The sequence below is a fragment of the Carettochelys insculpta genome, chromosome 2 (genome assembly GCF_033958435.1).
Source record: "Carettochelys insculpta isolate YL-2023 chromosome 2, ASM3395843v1, whole genome shotgun sequence".
NCBI lineage: Eukaryota > Metazoa > Chordata > Testudines > Carettochelyidae > Carettochelys > Carettochelys insculpta.
Window position 1 is genome coordinate 208,132,027 of NC_134138.1, and position 21,841 is coordinate 208,153,867.

Sequence of the window (21,841 nt, forward strand, 5' to 3'; positions counted from 1 at the left end):
TGAACTCACTTCTGGAAGAGCATTTTTCAGAAGCAAAAACAGCCATATAGACGGAGTTCCTTTGAAACTAAGCCCCATTTTTTTTTTCAAAACGGGGTTTATTTTTGAAGGAACTCTGTCTACATGGCTGTTTTTGCTTTCCGAAAAGGCTCTTCTGGAAGTGAGATCGTGAGAGAATATGCAAATGAGCCAGGAGTTACATAAATTTGCACCTCATTTGCATTTCAGATCTCATTCATTTGCATTCCCCTTTCAAAAGGGGAGTGTAATGTAGATGCAGCCTGAGAGGATGGATTCTTTGGGAACATACATAGGAAAGAGGATTACATAGTTGTGTCCACTATATAAACTATATTTTAACGAGGCTTTTAATTGTATCAATTTACATTTTATGTTCGAATTATGCTTTTTCCCCTCACAGATAGGTAGGCAGGCAAAGAAAATTGAGTCATCTTTTATAAAATTTCCCACCTTTAAACTTGCCATGACAAGTGACTGAAAATATAGCCATTATAACCATTTCCTACATAATACATATATTACAAAAATGAATTGTATCAAAGCATTTCACTGCAAACTGGACATTCCTGTGAATAAGATGCAGCAATGAAGTGAGCAGTCTTTCAGAAATATTTTTTGAAAACTGATTTGTTTTGTTGTTTGTATTAAATTCTATTTTATCCATAACACAGGACTTGCTACTTCCTTTGACAAAACCCTAAACAAATGACCCAGAATAGAGAAAGGCAGGGTGAAGAACATGCTCTTCCAACATTTGTCGGCAACAAAGGCTGCATCCACACTATGAGACAAAACTGAATTTCTTTATATCTATTTTCTAATTTTGGAATTTATAAGTTTGATTTTGACCATCCTCACTTCACACTGTGCTTCCCACAAAGTCGAGTCATTGCTGCCACACACACATTGGCTAACACTGACTGTTGCAGTACTGCATTCTGGGAAGCCATCCCACAGTTCCCTCATCCCCATAGCATTCTGGGTATGCTCACTGGTCTTGACATCATCTTCCCCCCACTGCATTTTCATCATTCCCCTCCCAATCCCTGAACATATGTCAATCCCTGGAAATAATGCAGCAAATGCTCAAAATTAGAAAAAACAATTTTTGGTTTCCCTACACCTTACATTGCCAACACAAGTGCAGCAATTATATTCAACTGGCCATCCAGCCCACGTCCCATCATTGCTGAAATGTGATCCCTAAAAATAATGCAAGGGGAAGAATGTAGGAAGAAAAAGAATTTTTAGTTTCCCCATACGTTATTGTTAATAGAAAGGGTTTTTGGCTTTCCAGTGCACTATAAGGCTTCTGTGCAACAACTGTGTTCTCAACTGGCCATCCACCAAGTATTCCACCTCCCATCATTTCCGAAGCATTATCCCTGAAAATAATGCAGGGGCCCATAATGCTTCCTGCATTGAAAAGAATGTAGGAAGAAAGAATTTTTGGTTTCCTTCTTCATTATATTGGCAATACGGGTGCAACAACTATTCTCAACTGGCCATCCATCCCACCTCCCATCACTGCAGAAAAAAAAGAATTGTTGGTTTTCCCTCAGTGTCAGTAAGCCCAGGTATGGGACAAGTGTGGGGGATAAGGAGGGGGTCGTCACTGGACGACCAGCTGAAGTATTCTCCCGTCAGCAGCAAGCCCCTTAGCCACTTGGGGAAGACTTTTCCGCAGTGGAAGCTGCAACCCCAAGTATGGGCTGAGGGGGTCACCAGATGAACTGTTCCTTCCCCACGGCAGCAGCAAAACTCTCCTTCTCCCACATGACTGGCAGCATTGCCAGCACCAGAAGGCAGGCACATCCTTTCACTGGGTTGGGTTGGCGCCCACCCACATGACGTGCCTGTGCACAGGAAAGACCCAGACTGTGTGGTCCCTGTGGCGGAGGCAAGAGGTTTGCACACAAATGTAAACCACTGAGAAGATGTTTCTCAGCATGTTATGCAGGCACGACCCCCAGCACAGCCTTACTGATACGTGGTACGGTGGGGCAGGGGCTGGCGTCAGGCAGCACAGAAAAAAAATAGCAAGTGTACAGAAAAAGTAGCAAACGCCCTGCAGGGGCTACTTGAATGAGTAGATGCACGCACCCTGCAAACAACACAGAAAGAAAGTTTATGACAGCCTGAGAAATGGCTTCTAACATGAGCCCACAGCTAAAGGCTTGCTACTCCCACTTGGAAATTCAGGCTCTTCCAGTTACTGGAGAGCAGCGGCCAGAGCATAGCACTGAGAGGGGCATTGGGGGTTACATACGGGACACCTCTGGAGGCTAATAAATTTAATTTTATGATGTGGAGTTTCCACATTTGCATTTAAGCCAACTTCTGAATCAGAGCTTGGACGCTATACCCTTCAGGTAACTGCGATTCTGTGATCTTGAGATTAGTGCACCTTAAATTGAGCTAATCGTCTTTACAGTGAAAATGGATGCATGGTAAAATCAAGCTAACTGATTTAAATTTGAATTTCTGTCTTAGTGTAGGTGCAGCCAAAGTGACTTGAAGACAGAACTTTTGCTCTGGGCCAGCATCAGTGGTGATTATGGGCCATGGCTTCTTATTCCAAAACAAGCTAGCAGAACTGCACTTTCACGGAGGACAGCATATGCTGCCCTTTCTTCTTGATTGGCACAGGTGCACCAGGAACTCACAGGAGGAGTTTTGACTGAAAATGAACCAGTATTTGTCCTCTGAGCGTCTAGTGCAGCAGGATGCCCTATACCATTTCAGCACAGGTACTTTATATAGTACTCAAAAAGGTATTTAAATAATTAGGATTAGTCATATTTTAGAGAACACACAAGGCCCTGACGTTGAAATAACAATCACTACCAATGTCAGTTTGGCTAATAAATATATACAAATTTACAAAGCCAAATTCAGACCCAATGAATTGCATTCAGCATCACCCACCCCAACAATATTTGACCACTGCTATTCTTTCTGAATTAATGTAATGATAATACTGAGAAAAGTTAAGACGCATATAAAACAAATACTTAAGATTTATTTACAGCAATTCTCTCTAAAACTGTGCTTAGTACATTTAAGAAGCCAGTATTATTGTACTGCATTTGTAGTATTGCTGAACTATGTTAAGAAGGCATTAAGGTCAAAAGCAGATGTCAGTCTGTAAATATCAGTCCCACTAAAAACAGAAGAGAGCAGCAATTTTGAGTGTGCACACACTGCAATATAAACCCCAGGTTAGTGGGACAAGTCAGTGGATCTTAGATCAGAGAACTCAGGACTTGAGCATCTGCACCGATTGCCAGCCCAAGGTTAAGAATATCCTACCCTGTGGTCAAACCCAGGGTTCTGGCTTCCATGCTGCAGCACAAAGACCAAATTCAAAACTATCATATTCCAGACTTCCTACTACCCTCCCAAAATGCATCCACTAACCCATTGGGGTGCTATGTGGAAAAAGTCAACTGTCAACCCTGCACATTACAGGAAGTCTGAACAGCTCACTAATGCATCCTGCTGAGCAGTTGTTTTGGTCTGCACACTCCCTTGTAGTAAGGGGGCTTCATGTGAGATCTTCTCTTGCTTGCACTTTACTCCTGTTTGAAGAAATCAATAGAGTTTCTAGGCAATATTGGTAGACTTTTCAGTCATGTTTGCTGACCCACCAAAAGCACTTGACGGAGCTTATGACTGAGGAAGAAGGTGGAGGAGGATGAAAGACAGGCAGGCTTGAACTGGTAGATGTTTCTCATGACACACTGCATAGTAACTGATGAAAAGAAGGACCATTATCCCTTAAGTCTTATTTTTAAACCGCCACCCACCTACTCTACCAGTTCTATTGAAGAGTGGTCTCTGCAAATTTGTATAAAAATGCAATGTTCATACTGAGGTACCCTGGACAGAAGGTCTGACAGAGTTCAAAAGTTTCTTTAGGGATCTATTAAAATGTAACCCAAAACAAATGGATTTCCCTGGCAAATTGTTGAATCCATTCAGTATTCAAACAGCAACTGTTTTTCTTAAAAACACATTATTTTCTTTGCACAGAAGTAGTTGAATTCCCAGATTCAAGTGCAAAAAAGCCCACCTTAGTCTAAACTATGGAGCCATAATCTGTGCCTTCATAGTATTTACAGTATTGAGTCAAGCGTGTTAAGAAAGCTTGCCATCAACTTATCTGTAGCGTTCAATATTGTCAGAGTAAGGAGCTGAAGTTAAAAGGCCACATAAGTAGTGCTTTGTACACAGCTGACTTTAAATTATGTATTTAAAGATAGATTTCTCCCTCTGTCCCAAAACAGAAAAACGTGGCTTGCCATCATTTTGTTAGTTAATCAGAGGAAACTTCACTTTCTGGCATAAATTTAACTACAGTATAAGAGGTAATATTTAAGACAAATAAAGACATACCACGCAAAACATGAGCTGCCATATGTGAGGCATTGCTAGGCATGTTTTCTATTAGGACAGTTGATATACAGTAACTGGCTCCTGGCCAAGCAACATGGAAGTGTTTAAGAGTCCTGTTTAATCCAATTCTAAAGCTTTGAAACAAAAATAAATTACAGCACTGTATGAACTGTTTACATGCCTCTAATGTTTCATGTTAACAAGTGAAAAAACTGTCAAAGTAAGTGAAAATGAAGTTTAAGTGGATATCTTAATTTTAATTAGCAACGTTTGGCACATGTTAAGATACAGTTCAGAGCAATGGCCATTCAGATACCTCCAGAATACAGTAACGAAAGATGCAAATAAGTAGTACTGCACATTATACACAAGGAAAATAGTAACGATCTGATTTCCATTTTATTTGAAATGCTGATCAGTACACATCTTTATTAGTTCATAAAACTGTGGAAGTGGTTTGGTGCCCACTAAACCTTATTCCAAAACAAATGTGAGTCTTTAAGATGTCAAAGGACTCCTCACTGTTTTTGCAGATACAGATTAATATGGCTATTCCTCTGATAATTATTAGTTCATTCTTATTTCTTAACTGCCACTCTTCTTCCATAGCACTATGGAAAATAAGCGACACATTACCACTATTATTTTTAACACACACCTTTCACACATGCCAGGAATAATTCAGAAGTTATAGCACCCCTAAGACAATGTTATGGTTGAATATAGTACTTAGTTTTCCGATTTTAAAAATCAAGATGTTTAGGGACTTATAACTGCAATAAAAATTACTTTGGTGCAGCAGTTTGGTGTGGGAGGTCTGAGCAGAGAAAGAAGATGTTTACATAAAAAGTTTAAAGTCAGGTTTACTTCATTTTCCCCAACATGTGCAACACCAAAGCCCCCATTCATTCACATAAGAACTTCTGAAATTTGGCATGTACATGTTAACTGTTCTTAGAAAGGAAAGGGTTTTACAATCTGAAATGAAGCACACAGTTCAAACTCTGCTTTCAGGAATGTGTGTGCTCTCTCTTAATCTGGGCCAGAATTTGGCCCTTGCTGTGCTATAAAGAGCCTCAACACAGGACTCAAGACCTAGGATACGAGGAGCGGAGGTATCTTTAAGTCTCCTTTGCACCCTCCAAGCAGGGGCTGCTGGATGGGCTCTATTGTCCGCTGGCATAACAGCAAACATTTTCATGTTTGTTCTAAGAAAGAATATGAACATATTATATAAATGAAAGGTACTGACTGGCCCTAATAAGAGTGAAAAACTATTTCCCTAACTTAGCAAAACAAGAGCACAAACCTAAACGTCAAAGGAACTGCGCTATTGTAGCTATATGGTGAATTTGGGCAGCACTGAATTTTTAAAAACTGTGGGAAAAGGGCTTTTTTCACCCTTTAATTCCACATAAACAAGGCACTGATGTTTTAAGATCAGAACAGTAACTATGGTTTATTTAAAAATCACTTATCCAAATACACTGTCAGCCTTATAAGCAGAGCCAGAGGAAGTAGGTTTCACTCCCCGCCCCAAGCATTTACTAGATGACTACTAGTATATACAAGTCTCAATATACTACTAATACAAACATGAACCCTTGGGTGTGCACTTGCACATCATCTTAAGAAGGAGCAACAACTGCTCTACAGTTTAACCAATGCTAGCTACACCCTTTCAAGACAGGGTTCAAAGAACCTTTGCTCCATCAGAGTTCCAAGTATAAACACACCTATCTTTCTAGAATTTCACATCCCAAGGCAGATTTTTTTTAAAGAAAGCTTGAGAAAAACTCCTAAAGCCAAGTAAGTGGTATTAACAAGTTGTGCATTTGAAAGAGTCTTTTGTCTCCTGAGAACTACATGGCTACATGGTCTAGGGACAAAAGCGTGCTTTGTTTGCCTTGCTGTAAAGTATCTGTTTATTTAGCATACAGATCTGAGGTTTTTCTTGGAGAGAGGGAATGAGGGAGTAAAAAAAAAAAACAAAACAAAACAGGTTTATAATGTACAGTCCACACCAAAGTCTGGTCTACACTACAAAATTAGGTTGACGTTAAGTTACCTTGCATAACCCATTCATGCATGTGCCTACACGCACGTTTGTCTCCAGCCAACAAAAGCATCCTATTAGTCAGAGTCAAGTCAACCCCAAAGCAAGTGTAGACACTGCATGATATGCTGACCCTAACAGTCCTCCAGCAACTCTCCCACAATATGCAATTTCCTTTGAAAACAAAAAAGCAGCAGTCCAGTAGCACTTTAAAGACTAACAAAATAATTTATTAGGTGATGAGCTTTCGTGGGACAGTAATACATCACCTAATAAATGATTGTTAGTCTTTAAAGTGCTACTGGACTTTTTTTTTTTGTTTTGATAGTATATAGACTAGCACAGCTATCACTCAATTTCCTTTGACAGTGACTGCTCTGTTCGCAATTTTCAACTCCATTGTCAATGGATCACAGAAACCACAAATCTCTGTTTACCACAGCATGGTTTTGAAACTTCTCTTCCTGATTGCCCAACTCGTCAGGCACACGTAAGAGCTCACTTCTGTTGGGTGCAACTGACCATGCTGGCTCCACACACACACACATACACACTGCTCCTGCCTAGGAAAAAGGAAGTTTCGGATTTCCAGGTCTTGTGGAGTAAAGAACCTACGCAAGCAACTGCAGAACAACTGTAGAAGTGTTCACATTCCGAAGCTGATTAAATGGGAGACACAGGCAAACATAGGGTTCTAACGGGGACTAGCAGCAGTGCAGTGCTAAAGTAAATCAACTTCATAAGCAATACCACAAGATCAGAGAGAACAGATACAGTGCTGTGGTTCAGACTCACTGTTTCTACAATGAATTGCACATCATACTTGGCAGAGACCCTTACCAACACACCACAGGCCACTGTGGATACCTCAGAAGAGCCCTGGACAGAGATTCCTGCAGCAAACAGGAAAGAGGAGGGAAGAAGGGGGAAGACACATTTACGGAATCCAAATATTCTACAAGCCAGAACATATCTGAGACTTCACCACACTTTAACAAGTGCCCTCCAGGAAAGTCCAGATGAGCTGAGAAAGGGAAAGGGAATATGATAAGTGTGCACAAGCATATTTTCCTTACAATGTTTACATTTTTAGAAAGATGCTCATCCCATCATCAGGTTAAGACAAAGGTATCAACTTCCCATTGGTTTACTCATATTAGAAAGGTAGAGAAAAAGGTGAAGAAAAAAATATTTAAAGATGCAGAAAGCACTAGGAATGCATACTAACTACTAAAGAATTTTTTTTGTTAAATTCTATAATGCAAGACACTAAAAGCCATCCTACACTTAACAGGACTCCATGCCTTAACAATACAAGCCTCTACTATACGCTTCTGAATGATGTTGGCTGAGGTGCACTCTCAGAGGCCTGGTCAGAAAAAGTTATATGCACTCATGTGAGGGACACATTCTCTACCAAACTACACAAAACATGTACAGTAAACCACCAAAATATGCAGCTTCAATTTGCGCTTAACTCACTTTAACGTGAGTTAAGCACAACTTGAAGCTGCACTGTGGTTGTCTGCCTGCCAGGCTCCCGCACCTGGCAGAAACCTAGGCAGGCAGACAGCCTCAGCGGTACACTATCTGCCCTCCTAGCTTCCCCCCAGCTGCAGGAGCCTGGCGGGCAGACAGCCGTGTCACTGGAGAAAGCCTGGCCCCCCTGCTCCCCACCGCTCTGGGAGCTAGGAAACTGACCGGTCCTGGTAGGTCATTTGCCCAGCTCCTTCAAACCCAGGGGAGCCAAGAACCAGGCTGCCGCCTGGTTCCACATCTCCCCCACCCTACCCGACTTGCACAAAAATTTGAGTTGTGTGTGGACTCCGCATAACTCAGGATTTTACTGTACGCCCAATCAGGCAGGAAGTAAATCCCCTGTGCAAGATCAGATGGGATAAAAAGGAGGTGAGGGAAGTACATCTGTAGCAGAAAGTAGTGGAGCTGATCAGAGGAAGAGGAGTTCACTTAAATTCCTACTTGTTGCTGAACCTCAATTCTGGGTCTAGTTAACATCTCCCACACAGCCCAGCACCACTGGCATTCCCACAGTCCCATGACGGGATCAATTCACTTTTTCCGCAACCCAAATGAATAAAAAAAAACAGGTAATCAAAAGTCCTGATAGCTGGGGGGAACAAGGGGTTAAAAAATTAAAAGTGACCAACCTTTAGCTTCAAGGTGGAGGAGAGGGGAAGGCTGGAGGGGTTAGGTGTTGGGGAGATAGGGACAGAAATTAGGATGGATCTTCCTGCTGGATGTAGGCACCGTTGTGCATCACTCAAGCCACATCACCATCAGCAAGAAAAGAGAAAGACTTCTTTCAAATCAGGAAAGCCACCAAATCTAAAGGTTCAGCCTGCCTCTCTGGTAAAGCACTCTAATAAGCTAACCAGTGCCAAACAAGAGAATTTGCTGCACCACAGGAGGTCATGTTGTCTATCCGCATTGCCAACACTTCCACTGCTTACTGGGCTCTTAGAATTCGTATGGGGTAAGTTATAGCACAGAACACAGGGAGCCAGGACTGGTAGCTGCAAACAAACTTTACAGGACCATCCATAGGAAACCTGGTCATACCCATGGTAAGTGGTCACACAGCTAACTAAAATAATGCTGGATTATAAATGTTGCCAGTCAAGAAAAGTTCCAAAGCTAAAGATGTTAAACCTGTACCACTGATGGAGAGGCCAATCTTTGGCACGACTTATACAATCTCTTTCCAAGTTCTATAAATGGAGTTGTCAGACAAGAAAACATTCTCTGGGAATACAATCTCTTAAAGTGTCCTCTGACAGCTGGACAAAGAGGAACCTCATGCCAAGTAAGAAGAAAGGAGGAATCACATTGAATATCCACCTCAAATGGCAAATTAAAGCATTCAACTGCCAGAGAGCCAGTGGACTGGGCAGCTTATAACTGCCTAGGGGAACAAACAAGTCTTGAACACAAGAATAGCAATGCTAAAAGAACCACCTATTCTGGGAGCAGGCTAGTCGAGTCTTACCAGACTAGCAAAAACAAGACAGATCTAGCCTGAACTGATCAGAGAAGAATCAGGGACGAGAGGGGAGACAGAAAAATAATGTTATATGACTTCCTCAAAATAATGTCAGATTGGAATAGCCACATGTTGAATACACTCAAAAATAAAACAACGTGAACACATACATCCTGTCATAAATCTCACTCACCTGTAGGGGAAAAAAAGCGGTGTGATCATTGGAACATCAGTCTGAATGACATACGCTGGAGGTCTCGTGCTACCAATACTAAAACGTGCTCGGATTTCTAAACATTACAAAGGACAAATTTCCCAACTCAAAAAGTTTAGCAATCAACATTGGGAAATTCTTAATCTGTTAAGAAAAGGTTTAACAAAGAATTAAAAATTAAAAAAGTCAGCTTAAGTACAAGTGATTATGATTTGAGTGCATTTACGATGAATAAGCAGAATGTGTAGCGTACAGACCAGTAAGCTTATATTTTGTGCTTTAATAGGGCAATTCCGAAAAGCAGACAGCAGTTATGAGCCAAATCAGATGGGAGGAAGAATTCAATCACAAAAATGAATGATAATGGGAATCATTAACAACTTTTTACTATCCGTCCAAAAGGCCACAGCTGTGAAAATGACCATGCTGGTTAAAAAACTGACCTGGTACACAACTGAAGGGAAGCCAGCTTTAAAAAACTAAACTAAACTAAAATAAACTAAAATAAAAAATAGTTTAACAAATGGAAGAATGGGGAAATTGATAATGAATATAAATCAGATATTTAATTATAAAAATTGATAAGGGGAACTAAGGCACACAAGGGGAAAAATCTACGGACAGAATAATTAAAGACAGTAAGAAGTTGTTAAAATACATTATGAAGAAAAAGAATCCTGACAATGGTACTGATCCATTATTAGATGGAAGTGGTCACCTATCAATAACTGAGAAGAAGCAGAAGTAGCCACGAGTGTATTTCCTGTTTGTTTTTCCCCTAAATATAGCTGTCATAGTCTTATGATGATTCTACCAGTATTACTAAATGACGTTAAGCTAAAGCTACTAACAGGCATTTTTAAAAACAGCAAATTCACATAAAAATTGCAAGTTTTTAAAATCTGGATGAGGAGTTTGCTGGACCATTAATGATGATTTTCAGTAAGTCTTGGAAAACTGAGGAAGTTCCAGATTGGAAGAAAGCTAATAAAGTGCCAGATTTTAAAACTGGCAAACAGGAACATCAAGATAATTACTGGCATCAGTCCAGAGCAAAACAATGGGACTTGATTAATGATGAATTAAAAGAGGGCAATGTAATTAATGCAGATCAAAACAGGTTTATGGAACATAGATCCCCAATAACTTTTGCAGAGGACAAAAATTGGGGGGAAATGGTAAATAATGAAGAGAACTGGTCATTGACTGAAAAAGATCTAGATCACTTGGATAAATAGTCACAAGCCAACAACATGCATTTTCATAGGGGTAAATATTAATGCATTAATTTAAGAACAAACCTTAAAACATACGGTAAAATGCCTATTAAGTGATTTCGACTTGCACATTACTTGGATTAAGGTGAGTCAAAATCACGAGTGGTAGGGAACCAGGAACCAGGCAGCTCCTGTCTCCCATCCCCTTGTGAAAGCTGGGAAACTGACCAGTGCTGCTGCACTAGTCAGTTTCCAGGCTCCTAGGAGCTGTGGAGAGCCAGGAACCAGGCAGCAGCCTGACTCCCAGCTTCCCTCCACTTGCAGGAGCCAGGAAACTGATAAGCACTGCTGCACTGGTCAGTTTCCTGGCTCCCCTGACTTGCATGAAATTCAACTCACACTTGGTTGCCTGGGAATACAATCTACTCTTAAGCTGGGGGTTTACTGTACTTACACAATTGGAGACCAACCTGGGAAGCACTGACTCTGCCAAGATTTGGTGGCTGTGGTAGATAATCAGTTGAACATGGGCTCCCAATTGGACAGTGACAGAAAGAACTTACAAGATCCTGAGATGCATGAACAGGGGAAACTTGGACTAATTCATCTCTATTCTCAGCACTAATATGCTTCTGGAATACACTATCCAGTTTTGGTGTCCACAGCTGGAAAAAAAGAGGTTAATACAGTAAACCCTCCATTTAATGGACTAATGCAGGGGAGGGGTGTCCACTAAGCCTGGAAGTCCATTAAATATGAGGGTTTATTCCTCATCCACCCCACCAGGATCCCCCCATCCCAAGCTCCCCCAGCCCAGTCCCGCCCCCCAAAAAAACCCAACACCTGTGAGTCACCAGAACTGCCACTTAGCTGGACACAGCCCCCGTCACACAGCAGGAGGAGCCTGGAGCCACTGGAGCTGCTATGCACTCCTCCCAGGAGGGGTGGGGCACATAAGCAAGTACTACCCGCCCATGTATGCACTCCATCTCTGGTGAGGCATGCATTCTGGCAGTGGTGGCAGCAGTCCAGGCTGCAGTGAAGGGTTCAATGCATGGTCTGCACAATGATCAAGAGAACATGGGCCAAAAAGGACCTTCCAGTTGCACTGACAAGGCAATAAGCCAGATTCTCCATGAGGTACTCTTCTCTGTAAATGGTAATGATTGCTCGTTTCTCCCCATATCTTGGCTTGTTACTACCAATGACACTTGGTACATTCCACAAACATGCATGCCCAGGGTATGATCCAAAGTTTATTCAAGTCAGTGAGATTCTTTTCATAGCACTGAACCAAAGCCCACTGAATACAGAATACACCAATACCTACTAAAACAGGAAACTTAGGTTTTATATACTCTTAAATCCACCTTTACAGCCAAATATGTCTCAATATTTTTAGGATCTCTGAAATCCACCACTTATTTGTCTGAGTGGTATGGACAAGCTTTTGCATACACACACTGTCTCTCTCAGTTCTCACTGACAAAGATGATTTTTGCCAAGGTTAAGGATTGCTGGATACAGAATCAGACATTCCCACGTAAAAAGTCTAATAATTTTAACTCTGAATGTGTTCAGGAGCAATAAACTATATCACACGAAACAACTCATTTTAATACTCAATGCTAAAATACCTAAAGGCCATATTAGTCCATATACTTTGGAATTTCAGTTTTGAAAATACTTGACCTTGAGGACTTCCTAAAACTATCTGAAATCACTAACGCCTATTGTCCTCAGAAATATATATGCACAAAACTAATGTGCTAAAGTTCTCAGTTTTGGAAATAAATGTTTTAAGTTGCAACAGTGACTATCTGATAATTATCAGGGTACAAATATCAGTAACTTCTATAATATATACTTCTTTTAAGAAAGGAGATTTCCACAAATATGGTCCATAAATGCTACGTAAGTTGAAATAAATTTAGGCTTGCAAGTTATGAACTTGTGTTAGCATTTGGTTGACAGTACCCTACTAGAATATGAAAGGGGCACGACTGTACTTGAAGCCTTTTTTGCATGTGAGAAAATATCAAGGTCCTGATCATCAGCATTCAAATGAAGATCCCACAACATTTCATACCTGACTAAGTCTGTCCTAGTCCCCATAAGTACTAGCCAAATTTTAATTCACGTGATATTAACCTAAACACAGTTGAAGGCGGGGGGGGGGGGGAGATAGAAAAACAGATTTCTGCACACATCTATGGCCCAGTCTTGCCATGTGAAAAATCAACAGGAATTTACCTAAATGTGAACTGAGGCTAGACACATAATTCATCAATTTATCAGTTTCAGCCCCACCTGGCTGTAAACAAATATTGAATGGCAGTGGTAGGATGGAGAGAGCTTGTACATGTTCTGTAAGAATGAACTGAATTTTTGCAAGAAATTAAGTAGGTTAATATAAGAAATACTATTACAATTTATCTTCTTTATTTTGAGGAATCATGGCTGCTGGCATATTTATTTTGTAATATTTAAATAGAACAGAAAATAAAGTTTGTGAGAAAATACTGTTTAGACTGTCATCACAGCAGAAAACTAGATGTAGCACAGCACAGAACTAAATGAAGTGATTTCTTACGGACTATATAAGGTATATTTCCAATAGTAAAGTTACTAATGATTATCAAAATCACAATACGAAATAATGCTGCATCTCAAAAACTACACTAAGGACAGACACAAAGGGAAACTTATTTCATTTTGCAAGATATACAGACCCCATCATGTATTGGCTTTGACTGATACTTTGTCATTACTCCAACAAATTTAGAAAACAGTAAATCTCCAGCTCAACACATTTGCTAGATGTGTTGATAAAAAGACGTTTTCACTAATACCATTGGTAAGGACTTTATCCTAGCTTAAAAAAATAAAAATAAATACAGCAGTAACCTAGTGTACTAAAATGACTGCTTTACTTAAAGGAAAAGGATTCTGAAAACAAATGTGTCCCAAGAACTGAAAGCCTTTCAGATTCAGTTCTAAGTGTTCTTCATTTATGCATTTTTGTACAGACTGCAATTTTATATTTACCTCAGCAAATGAGTCCACTAATAAGTATCAGCCATCAACATCTAAGTAAAGACCTGCCATTTGAAACAGCTGTGATGAGACGGAAGACAAAACAACTTAGTACGACAAAACAACTTAGCCACTAAAACATTTTATCTTATGAATCTGTGCTCATCCTAATTGACAGAAATACTTTTTGAACACTATTATTGCAAGTTCACCTTCCTGCACAGTGCTTTCACATATAAATCCAGAACTATAACAACTATACCAAATCTTATAACATTTTCTTATACACATATTTTTGTCAAGATGCCAAAAGAATAAAACCAACTGTCATTTTTACCACCAGTTCCTTGGTTAATTTGACACGAATATATACTGGAGTCATTATTAAAATCTGCATACCAAGCTACTTCTATCAAACTCTCTTTTCACAACATTACCAAATGGACCTTTCACAAGTACAAATCTGAAAGTCCGTGAAGATACTTGTCCAATTCTGCCAACGTAGTTTGACTTCCCATTGCAAGAGGCAGTATTCTACTATTCTTTATGTACTTCTTCATAAGTCTGACATAATTCCAACATGACCATTCCTTCAAGCTACCAGATAATTCTAGGACAGAAATCTGAAAGCTACTTTACAAAATCTGAGCTACAAGATAACAGGGTTTCTTGCCTCCATCATTACTAATTTTAAAAGCAGCTTTTAACTCACTGGGAGTAAACAGAACTGATAGAAAGGCAAAGTCAAAAAAAATGTTCAATAGCTAATTCCACCTCATTGTTTCCTCTGAACATCATACTTGATGGCCAGAAATATTTTAAAAAAGCAAAAAGACAAATCCACAATATTTGTACTTATTTTTCTCAGAATTAAATTTGTAAGAAGAATCAAACACACTAATAACTGTCAAAGAGATATTTTCCAGGACTGTGAACAAAACACTATTGATTTAACTTTTATTTTGTATTTAAGAACTTCCACATTTCTTTACTGCTATCTTTAGCAAACCTCTCCTGATCAACACCATGATCATTTTCAATTACTTCACAACAAATTTTTGCATCTACAAAAAACATGGTATCTGCATATAGTGCTTTATGTGCAAAAAAAATCACTACATTAAGTATTTACCCTGAAGGAAAACGTGAAGTTTCTCTCTGGTCCTCTATGTAATTTCCATATGCATTCCAAATTAATAAAATCCATGTAAACTTACCTACAGTTTGGAGGAGGGTCTAATGTAATTTCTGCAAGTTCTTTCTGAATTCTTAAGAGAAAAGAAACAGAAGTTACAAACATAATACTTTCTTCCTAAATGGATTTCCTCCAACATTTGAAAAAACATCTATTGTCATTAATACTTAGCTATACAGTTAATTCTCATCTGTAATGAAAACTTGGTGTCAGTTTCATAAAACTGCCTAACAAAATATTTGACAAAAACAAGCTTTCACGCCTTAAAAGCTTCCCCTGCACCCAAATTTACCTTACTTCGACCAGAACTGGGAGTAATTTGGCTCACATACATTACACTTTTTTGTTGCTCCTGTTGTATGAGCAGAGTCTGACTGGATTGTATGCACATCTTATTTAAAAATCATTACCAGTGTTTTATCAGAAAAGCATCAGATAAAAGAGATAGCTCATTTCCTTCCATGAACAGGCCTATTATGGTAAGGCAATGCAATGCATACAGTGACCAATATTTTGAAAAGTTTGATGGCTTAAATATATGGACTTCTTAAGTTGATTTTCATATGTGCCAAGTACCCAGTGGCTCCCAAAAGAAGACTAAAAACAGATACTCCAAGAATTATGAGAATGCCATAGATCTGTGCACATCATGGTGAAAAACGGACCCATACGCCTTATCCTAGAACTGTGGCACAACAGAACCACCATCCTTTAGGTAAGGAAATTCCCATTCATTTGCCAGGGTAGTATGCCATCCCTGAAGGCTCTCTGTCCAAAACCCGACTACAAAGGAGTTTACACGCTGCCTGGAGAGTCTTCTGCAGCATCAACTGCAGGGGGGAAAAAAGGGAATTTAACTCAGCATTGCTGAATTCTCTCCCCTCTTCCAGAACCTGGGCTAAAGATTCAGATATCCATTACTTTTATCATCTCAATGAAGAGCATTAGTCACCTTTCCCAAGGATATGTGCTAAACCTTAGTCACAGAGTTCAGGCCTCGCCTAAGGCACAAGTGTATCTTCTTATAAAACACAGTCATGCATTCTAAACACAAGCATGAGTAAAAAAAAAAAAAAGATTTCCCCAAAGTAAACAATCAGGTATATTCTAGCACTCAAGGAAAAAACACAATTTACTCCAAATCTAAATGTAATATTAAGGTATAACTGGAGTACAAGGGTTTAAGTAAAATCAGTCAAATAGTCCTGGATGTGGAAGATAATCTCTAAGGCCCAAATTCTTATGAGCATTAGGCACTGGTATACTCATCACCACAACTCCTATGGGCTTTAGTAGCCTAAATCTCTTCGAAAAAATTCCAGTCAGTGTCCAAATCCCTTTTGAAAAATGAGACAGGTTTCTAACTCAGTTAGGTATTGCAGTGCTCAGACCAGCAGTGACTGAATGCCCTCACTATAAACTTGCCCAAAACCACTATTGGTGCTTCCCTTGTTCCATTAAGAATGATTAACAAAATGCAATTGTACTTAAATAAAGGAAATAACCAAAAATAAAATGCTCCTTCCTATATCAATTCTGTTCTAAAATAACTTGGGAAGGATGCGTGTGCACATGTCTAGATGCAACTGGGGGGAACTTTACAAAATACGTTCGCACAGGGAGAGAAATGAAATACGTTTGATTATTCCAATTGCTACAAAAAAAGGTATATATTTCACTATGCTGTAAATTCAGTACACTTCAATAAAAGGTACCAATCTCAGTTCAAACAGAATTAATATTTCTAAATAGATTTGGGAAAAAGTTAGAGAAATGCTTTTAAAAAAAACAGTTTAACTTGTCATTTTCTTCTAAAGCAACTAAACATTCCATACATAGTAGAACCCCAAGATATGCACGAATCATGAGTTAACACAGCAGAGAGCTGGCGCATGGCTCCAGGCTGCCTGCCACTCAGGGAAGCTGGAAAACTGACCAGTCCTGGCTCTCAGCTGCCCACCACTCACAGGAAACTGACCTGGACTGTGCTGGTCAGTTTTCTGGCTCCCTGGAGTTATTTGAAATTTTACTTGCACAGAGGTTGTGTTCTTGTGCAACCATGTGTAAGTTGGGGTCTACTGCATTACCATTTTTGAAAGAGCATTTGCTCGACATCCCTCTCCCCTTCTTTCCCAACATTTTTAAGCTTTTGTGTTACCTTGTTTTATTCATTGAATCTAGAGCTTTTTTTTTTTTCAAAATACCCTTTTTCCAGTTCACAATTATATAAAATCCCATTGCGCTTAAAAAATTTGCACGCTCCATCATTTAGATTTTTGGAACACTTAAATATAGAAATCTCCTTCAGTTTTGTTTCCCTCTGGTAAATTGCATAGAATGGCACTGAAAAGGTGCCACTTCTAGAACTGCACCCTTACTCCGGATACCTATATACAGAAGCTGATACTTAAAATTATTGCATTAACATTGAGAAGAGCATGAAAACGGACACTACCCCACGTCCTAAACCACAAATCTTCCTTTTTTCACTATTCTTCTACATCTAACCTTCTCCCCTTCTTTCCCGAATGAAGAGGGAAGGTTGTGGACCTCACTGCTGCCCACGCCTTGTGCCAGGCCCTGGTACAATGATCAGGTTGATGTCAAAAGATCTGATTTTTAAAAAGATACTGTTTATCTAAACATGGGAATATCTGTGCATAACTGCTAACTGTTACTTGTTTTACTTTTTTCTAGCCCCTCAAACATGAACAGAAGCAAGGATTTCATTGGGGATGAGCGGGAGAAGGGGATCAAAAGCACCATGCACCTCTAGCCACAAAATATACTTGCTAAGATGCAGCTCCATTAAGTCTTAAATTTGTTACTGTAGCGAGTATTTGAAAAAAATAAATACTGACTGAACTGGTAATTTGTTGAAAGTCCTTGTAAATGACCAAATGATGTCCCAAAAGCCTCTATACTGATTATCTTCTCCGCATGGATCACCCTCGTACATGCAGAATGTGGCATTGCTCCCAGCTGCCTGTCTCCCTAGTGAGCTCTTTTCAAAAAGAGGCAATGAAGGAGTGGCACATAATTCCTTGTTCAAGATAAATTCAACAAAGTTAGTAACTGATATTCGGATTCTGGCAATATAACCTTGTCTATGGGGACCCTTCAATGGCGGGAAAATTTAGTAGAATGGCTTCAGTGGAGCTACATCATCTCAGAGTGGAGTGGATAATCCAGAGCCAGCAGAGAGGCACAGGAATCAACAGTGATTGCCCTAGACTCTGGAAAAAAACTCTCTCAGAAACCATAGGGTTTCCTTCCTCCCCCACTTGGCAAATATCCCCATGGATTTTTGTTGCCAAACAGATTTTCCACCCAAATATATTTATATTGAGCAATGCCAGACTATATAATACAAATGAAAACAAATACCAGTTTTATTTGTATTAGTCCTGTTACATTACAAAACATGACTGGTTAGAGACAAGTATGCTCTAGTAGTCAGAAACCAGGACTGAGCCCCAGAACACCTAATTTTCAGTGACACTCTGATCCTCTTTTTATGATCTTAGAAAAGAGTTACAACCTCTTTTTGTTTCGTCCCATTTTACTGTTGGAGAAAACTTATATACACCTTGAAAAGATTAGCTAATTTATGACAAGCTTTTTCCAAGATGAAAAGTGCTGTCAAATATTATTAATATGAGGCTTTGGGGAATTACTGCTGTAAGACTAACAGGATTGCTTGCTGTCACTTGTAAAGTAAGGACCCTCTAGCAATTTTTATGAGGAAAAGATGGAGACTGAATACACTAGAGGGGCTTGGGTCTTGCTGTTTACTGGCATGTAGTCATTTTTCCTAAGAACGCATTCTATCACTTCCAGTTTTCTGGGTTACGTGCCTTCCTTCACAAACACTAGGCAACTCAATAATCCAGATTTCAGAAAATTTATATCACAATTTAAAATAGGGGAAACTATTCTATATTTCAGTCTTTCAAAAGATTGAAAGAACAGAATATATTGGGCACACTTATAAAATGCCAGATTAAAAAAAGTCATGCAAGGTGTTTTCCTTTTTCAGTATTCTGTCTCTCATTTTTGGCTTTTCAGGTATAATACTTGTTTCAAAATTCATTTAAAATTCCATTTTATTACAGCAACTCTCTCTGTTACTTAGAAAGGTTACAGATGGCCCACTTCTCTTGTTTACTGAAATACAACCAGAGAGATCCAAAACTTAGTTGATGTTCCTAATGTTTCAATAGCTTTTCCTGAAAAGAAAGGCTACATAACTCAGTTTCTTAGATTAATAGTTCAACACAAAAATGTGCAAACCAATGACAAAAATGACAGGTGTTAAACTAGCAAACGCAACAGTAGAGAGCCCAGCAGAATAATATTTCTCTGTTGAGTTATGATGCTAAACAAAAAGAGATACGAACCCTTAATCCAAAGGCTGTGCTTAGATTTGCCATTGAAGATGCTTTCCCTTTCAAAGGACAGAAATTGAATTTCTTGTATGAACTGTAACTATGCTGTGTGGTAAGTTTTTCAATGCTGACATGTTATGTAAGGTGGGTTACTTGAGGTGAAAACCCCTGGGTAAGGAAAATAGAAGGAATGATACATAATCCAATTTGTACATACTAAACTATTATGTGAGTAGTAACTAACCCTAGATGTATTCAAATTGAAGGTCACTGCAACATGAAAGGTCACAATAGCATTCTGCTTTTTCAATGCCATCTAAATCAGTACTTTCACTGATACATACAGCAGAAAGTCTATATTTTAATACCAAAAACAAGCCTTATTGGTTAACACTCAGCCTAAGAAGGCAAACGGCTATTTGCAATAAAATTCTATCCTATCCAGGTACTTATACCACACTAATAGCCATGATTTCTGGCCATCTTAAATGACTATCAGTTGACAAACTGACCACAAATGTGTCGTTCCTCTACTGCAACTGCACAAAGAAACCCACTCAATCGAGGTGAGGAAAAAGAGAAAAAGGCAGGGCTTTTTCTCCTCCCCACCAATGCCATTTTTAAAATGCAGCTCCCTGCCTGCTACCCCACTGGGACGCCACCACCAACCCCAGTCTCACTCAGGTGCTTGGTCGGGTTGGGGCTGCAGCTGGGGGGCAGGAAAGCGGGGATAGGGCTGTCACAGCATGGAGCTGGAGCTGTGTGAGGTCCGAGGCATTTCCCCCACCAAGCCTGTGACACGTCAGGGGCCAGAGGCAGAGCCCTGTATGGTGTGAGGCCAAGTGCCCCCACCCCCCAATCTCCTGCAGGGCCAGAAACCTCACCCCCCTCACCCCCAGAGTCCTGCCATGGGGTTGAGTTGGTGCTGGGAGCTGGGGCCCTACTGGGGCAGTCCTTGCTGTGGGCCTGGGGACAGAGCCCTCCATGGTGCAGAGGCGAAGACCCCCCCCCCCCAACACCAGAACCCCTGCCACATCACAAGGCCAGGGCCAGAGCCTTGTATGGTTTGGGTCTGAGGCCCCTCTGGATCACCTGTAAAGCCAGAGCGCCCCTGAGTCTCTGCCATGGGGCTGGAGCCAAAGCCCTGTGTGGCATGGGGCTAGGGCCAGAATCCCTCTGGAGTCCACAGCAGCAAGCCCTGAAGGACCTGCTGCAGGCTTGTTTCTCTCCCCAGCCCCAGTGGGGTGGGTGTGTGGGTTCTGGCTGGGAGGGAGGGTGCAGAAGCAAACTGGGAGTTAGAATTTCAGGCTGGGGAGGGAGGGTGCCAAAGTGGGCTAGGATTTGGGCAGGAGGTAAAGTACAGCAATGAGTGGGGGGGTTCAGGAGTGGGCTAAAGGGAGGGTGCAGGAACAAGCTGATGGTGGGGGTTTGGGCAGGAGCTGTGAGGTGGGGGAGGGAGAGTCTGGGCAGGAGGGGACATAGGAGCAGAGTGGAGTGCTCTGGACAGGAGGAGGGGGCAGAAGCAGGCTGGGAGATGGGGGCGGGACATTTCCCTGCGGCACTGTACCCGTCCCCACAAGGAGAACATCAGCAGGGAGAGGAGTGTCCTGGAGAGACTTTTGGGAGATATGGTCTCAAACACTGCCTCTCCCCCCGAATCCCCAATGCTCTGATGGCAGGAGTTCCAGACAATCAGAGCAGCAGGTGAAGCCTCTCTCCAGGCAACCTCTGTGGCTGGGACTCCCTAGTTCAATGACATCTGTGGTCCTGCTGGAACATGGATGTTGCCAGCCCAGAGATTCCAGGATAAGAGAAGTTCAATCTGTATTAAAATCCCAGGCATTTTAAGATATTTAGAAAACCTGGCCATACAGAGATTTAAAGACTCAAACAGTAAAGCTCTGTCTTCAGTGCAGTCCAATAGCTTTTTGGATAGTTTGTGCCTCACTGTGTTAGTTTCCTGACATATGCCTGGATAGTTAAGTTCCCCATCACCAATCCTGCTCTTCATCTCCGCTCATAAATCAAATTGGTCAAATCATTGTGGTTTAAGATAGAACAACAACAAAAGCTCTTCAGATGACTGATTTTTGGCACAATGTGAAGTAAAAGTGTCTCTTTCAAGGTCAAAGCGTCTCTTTCAAGGTCAAAGCAGCGACGAGAGTCTGCATATACATGCGCCAGCAGTGGGTACACTGGAATTAGGACTGAAGGCAGATAGAGTGTGTCTAACCGAAGCACGCACACAGAAACTGAGCTGATAATTCCAGCTCACATGGTAATGCAAACACATCCATGGGAATTCTGCAACATGG

At 40.6% G+C, this 21,841-nt stretch overlaps 1 protein-coding gene across 1 annotated transcript in view; it reads right to left on the reverse strand.

Moving 5' to 3' along the window:
- The window catches only part of UBE2E2 (ubiquitin conjugating enzyme E2 E2), a 354,366-nt gene that overhangs the window by 321,816 nt on the left and 10,709 nt on the right, over nucleotides 1-21,841 (reverse strand). Inside the window, exon 3 of the mRNA XM_074986131.1 lies at nucleotides 15,161-15,211. Within this exon, the coding sequence (XP_074842232.1) occupies nucleotides 15,161-15,211 (51 nt within the window). The remainder of the gene's footprint in view (nucleotides 1-15,160; nucleotides 15,212-21,841) is intronic.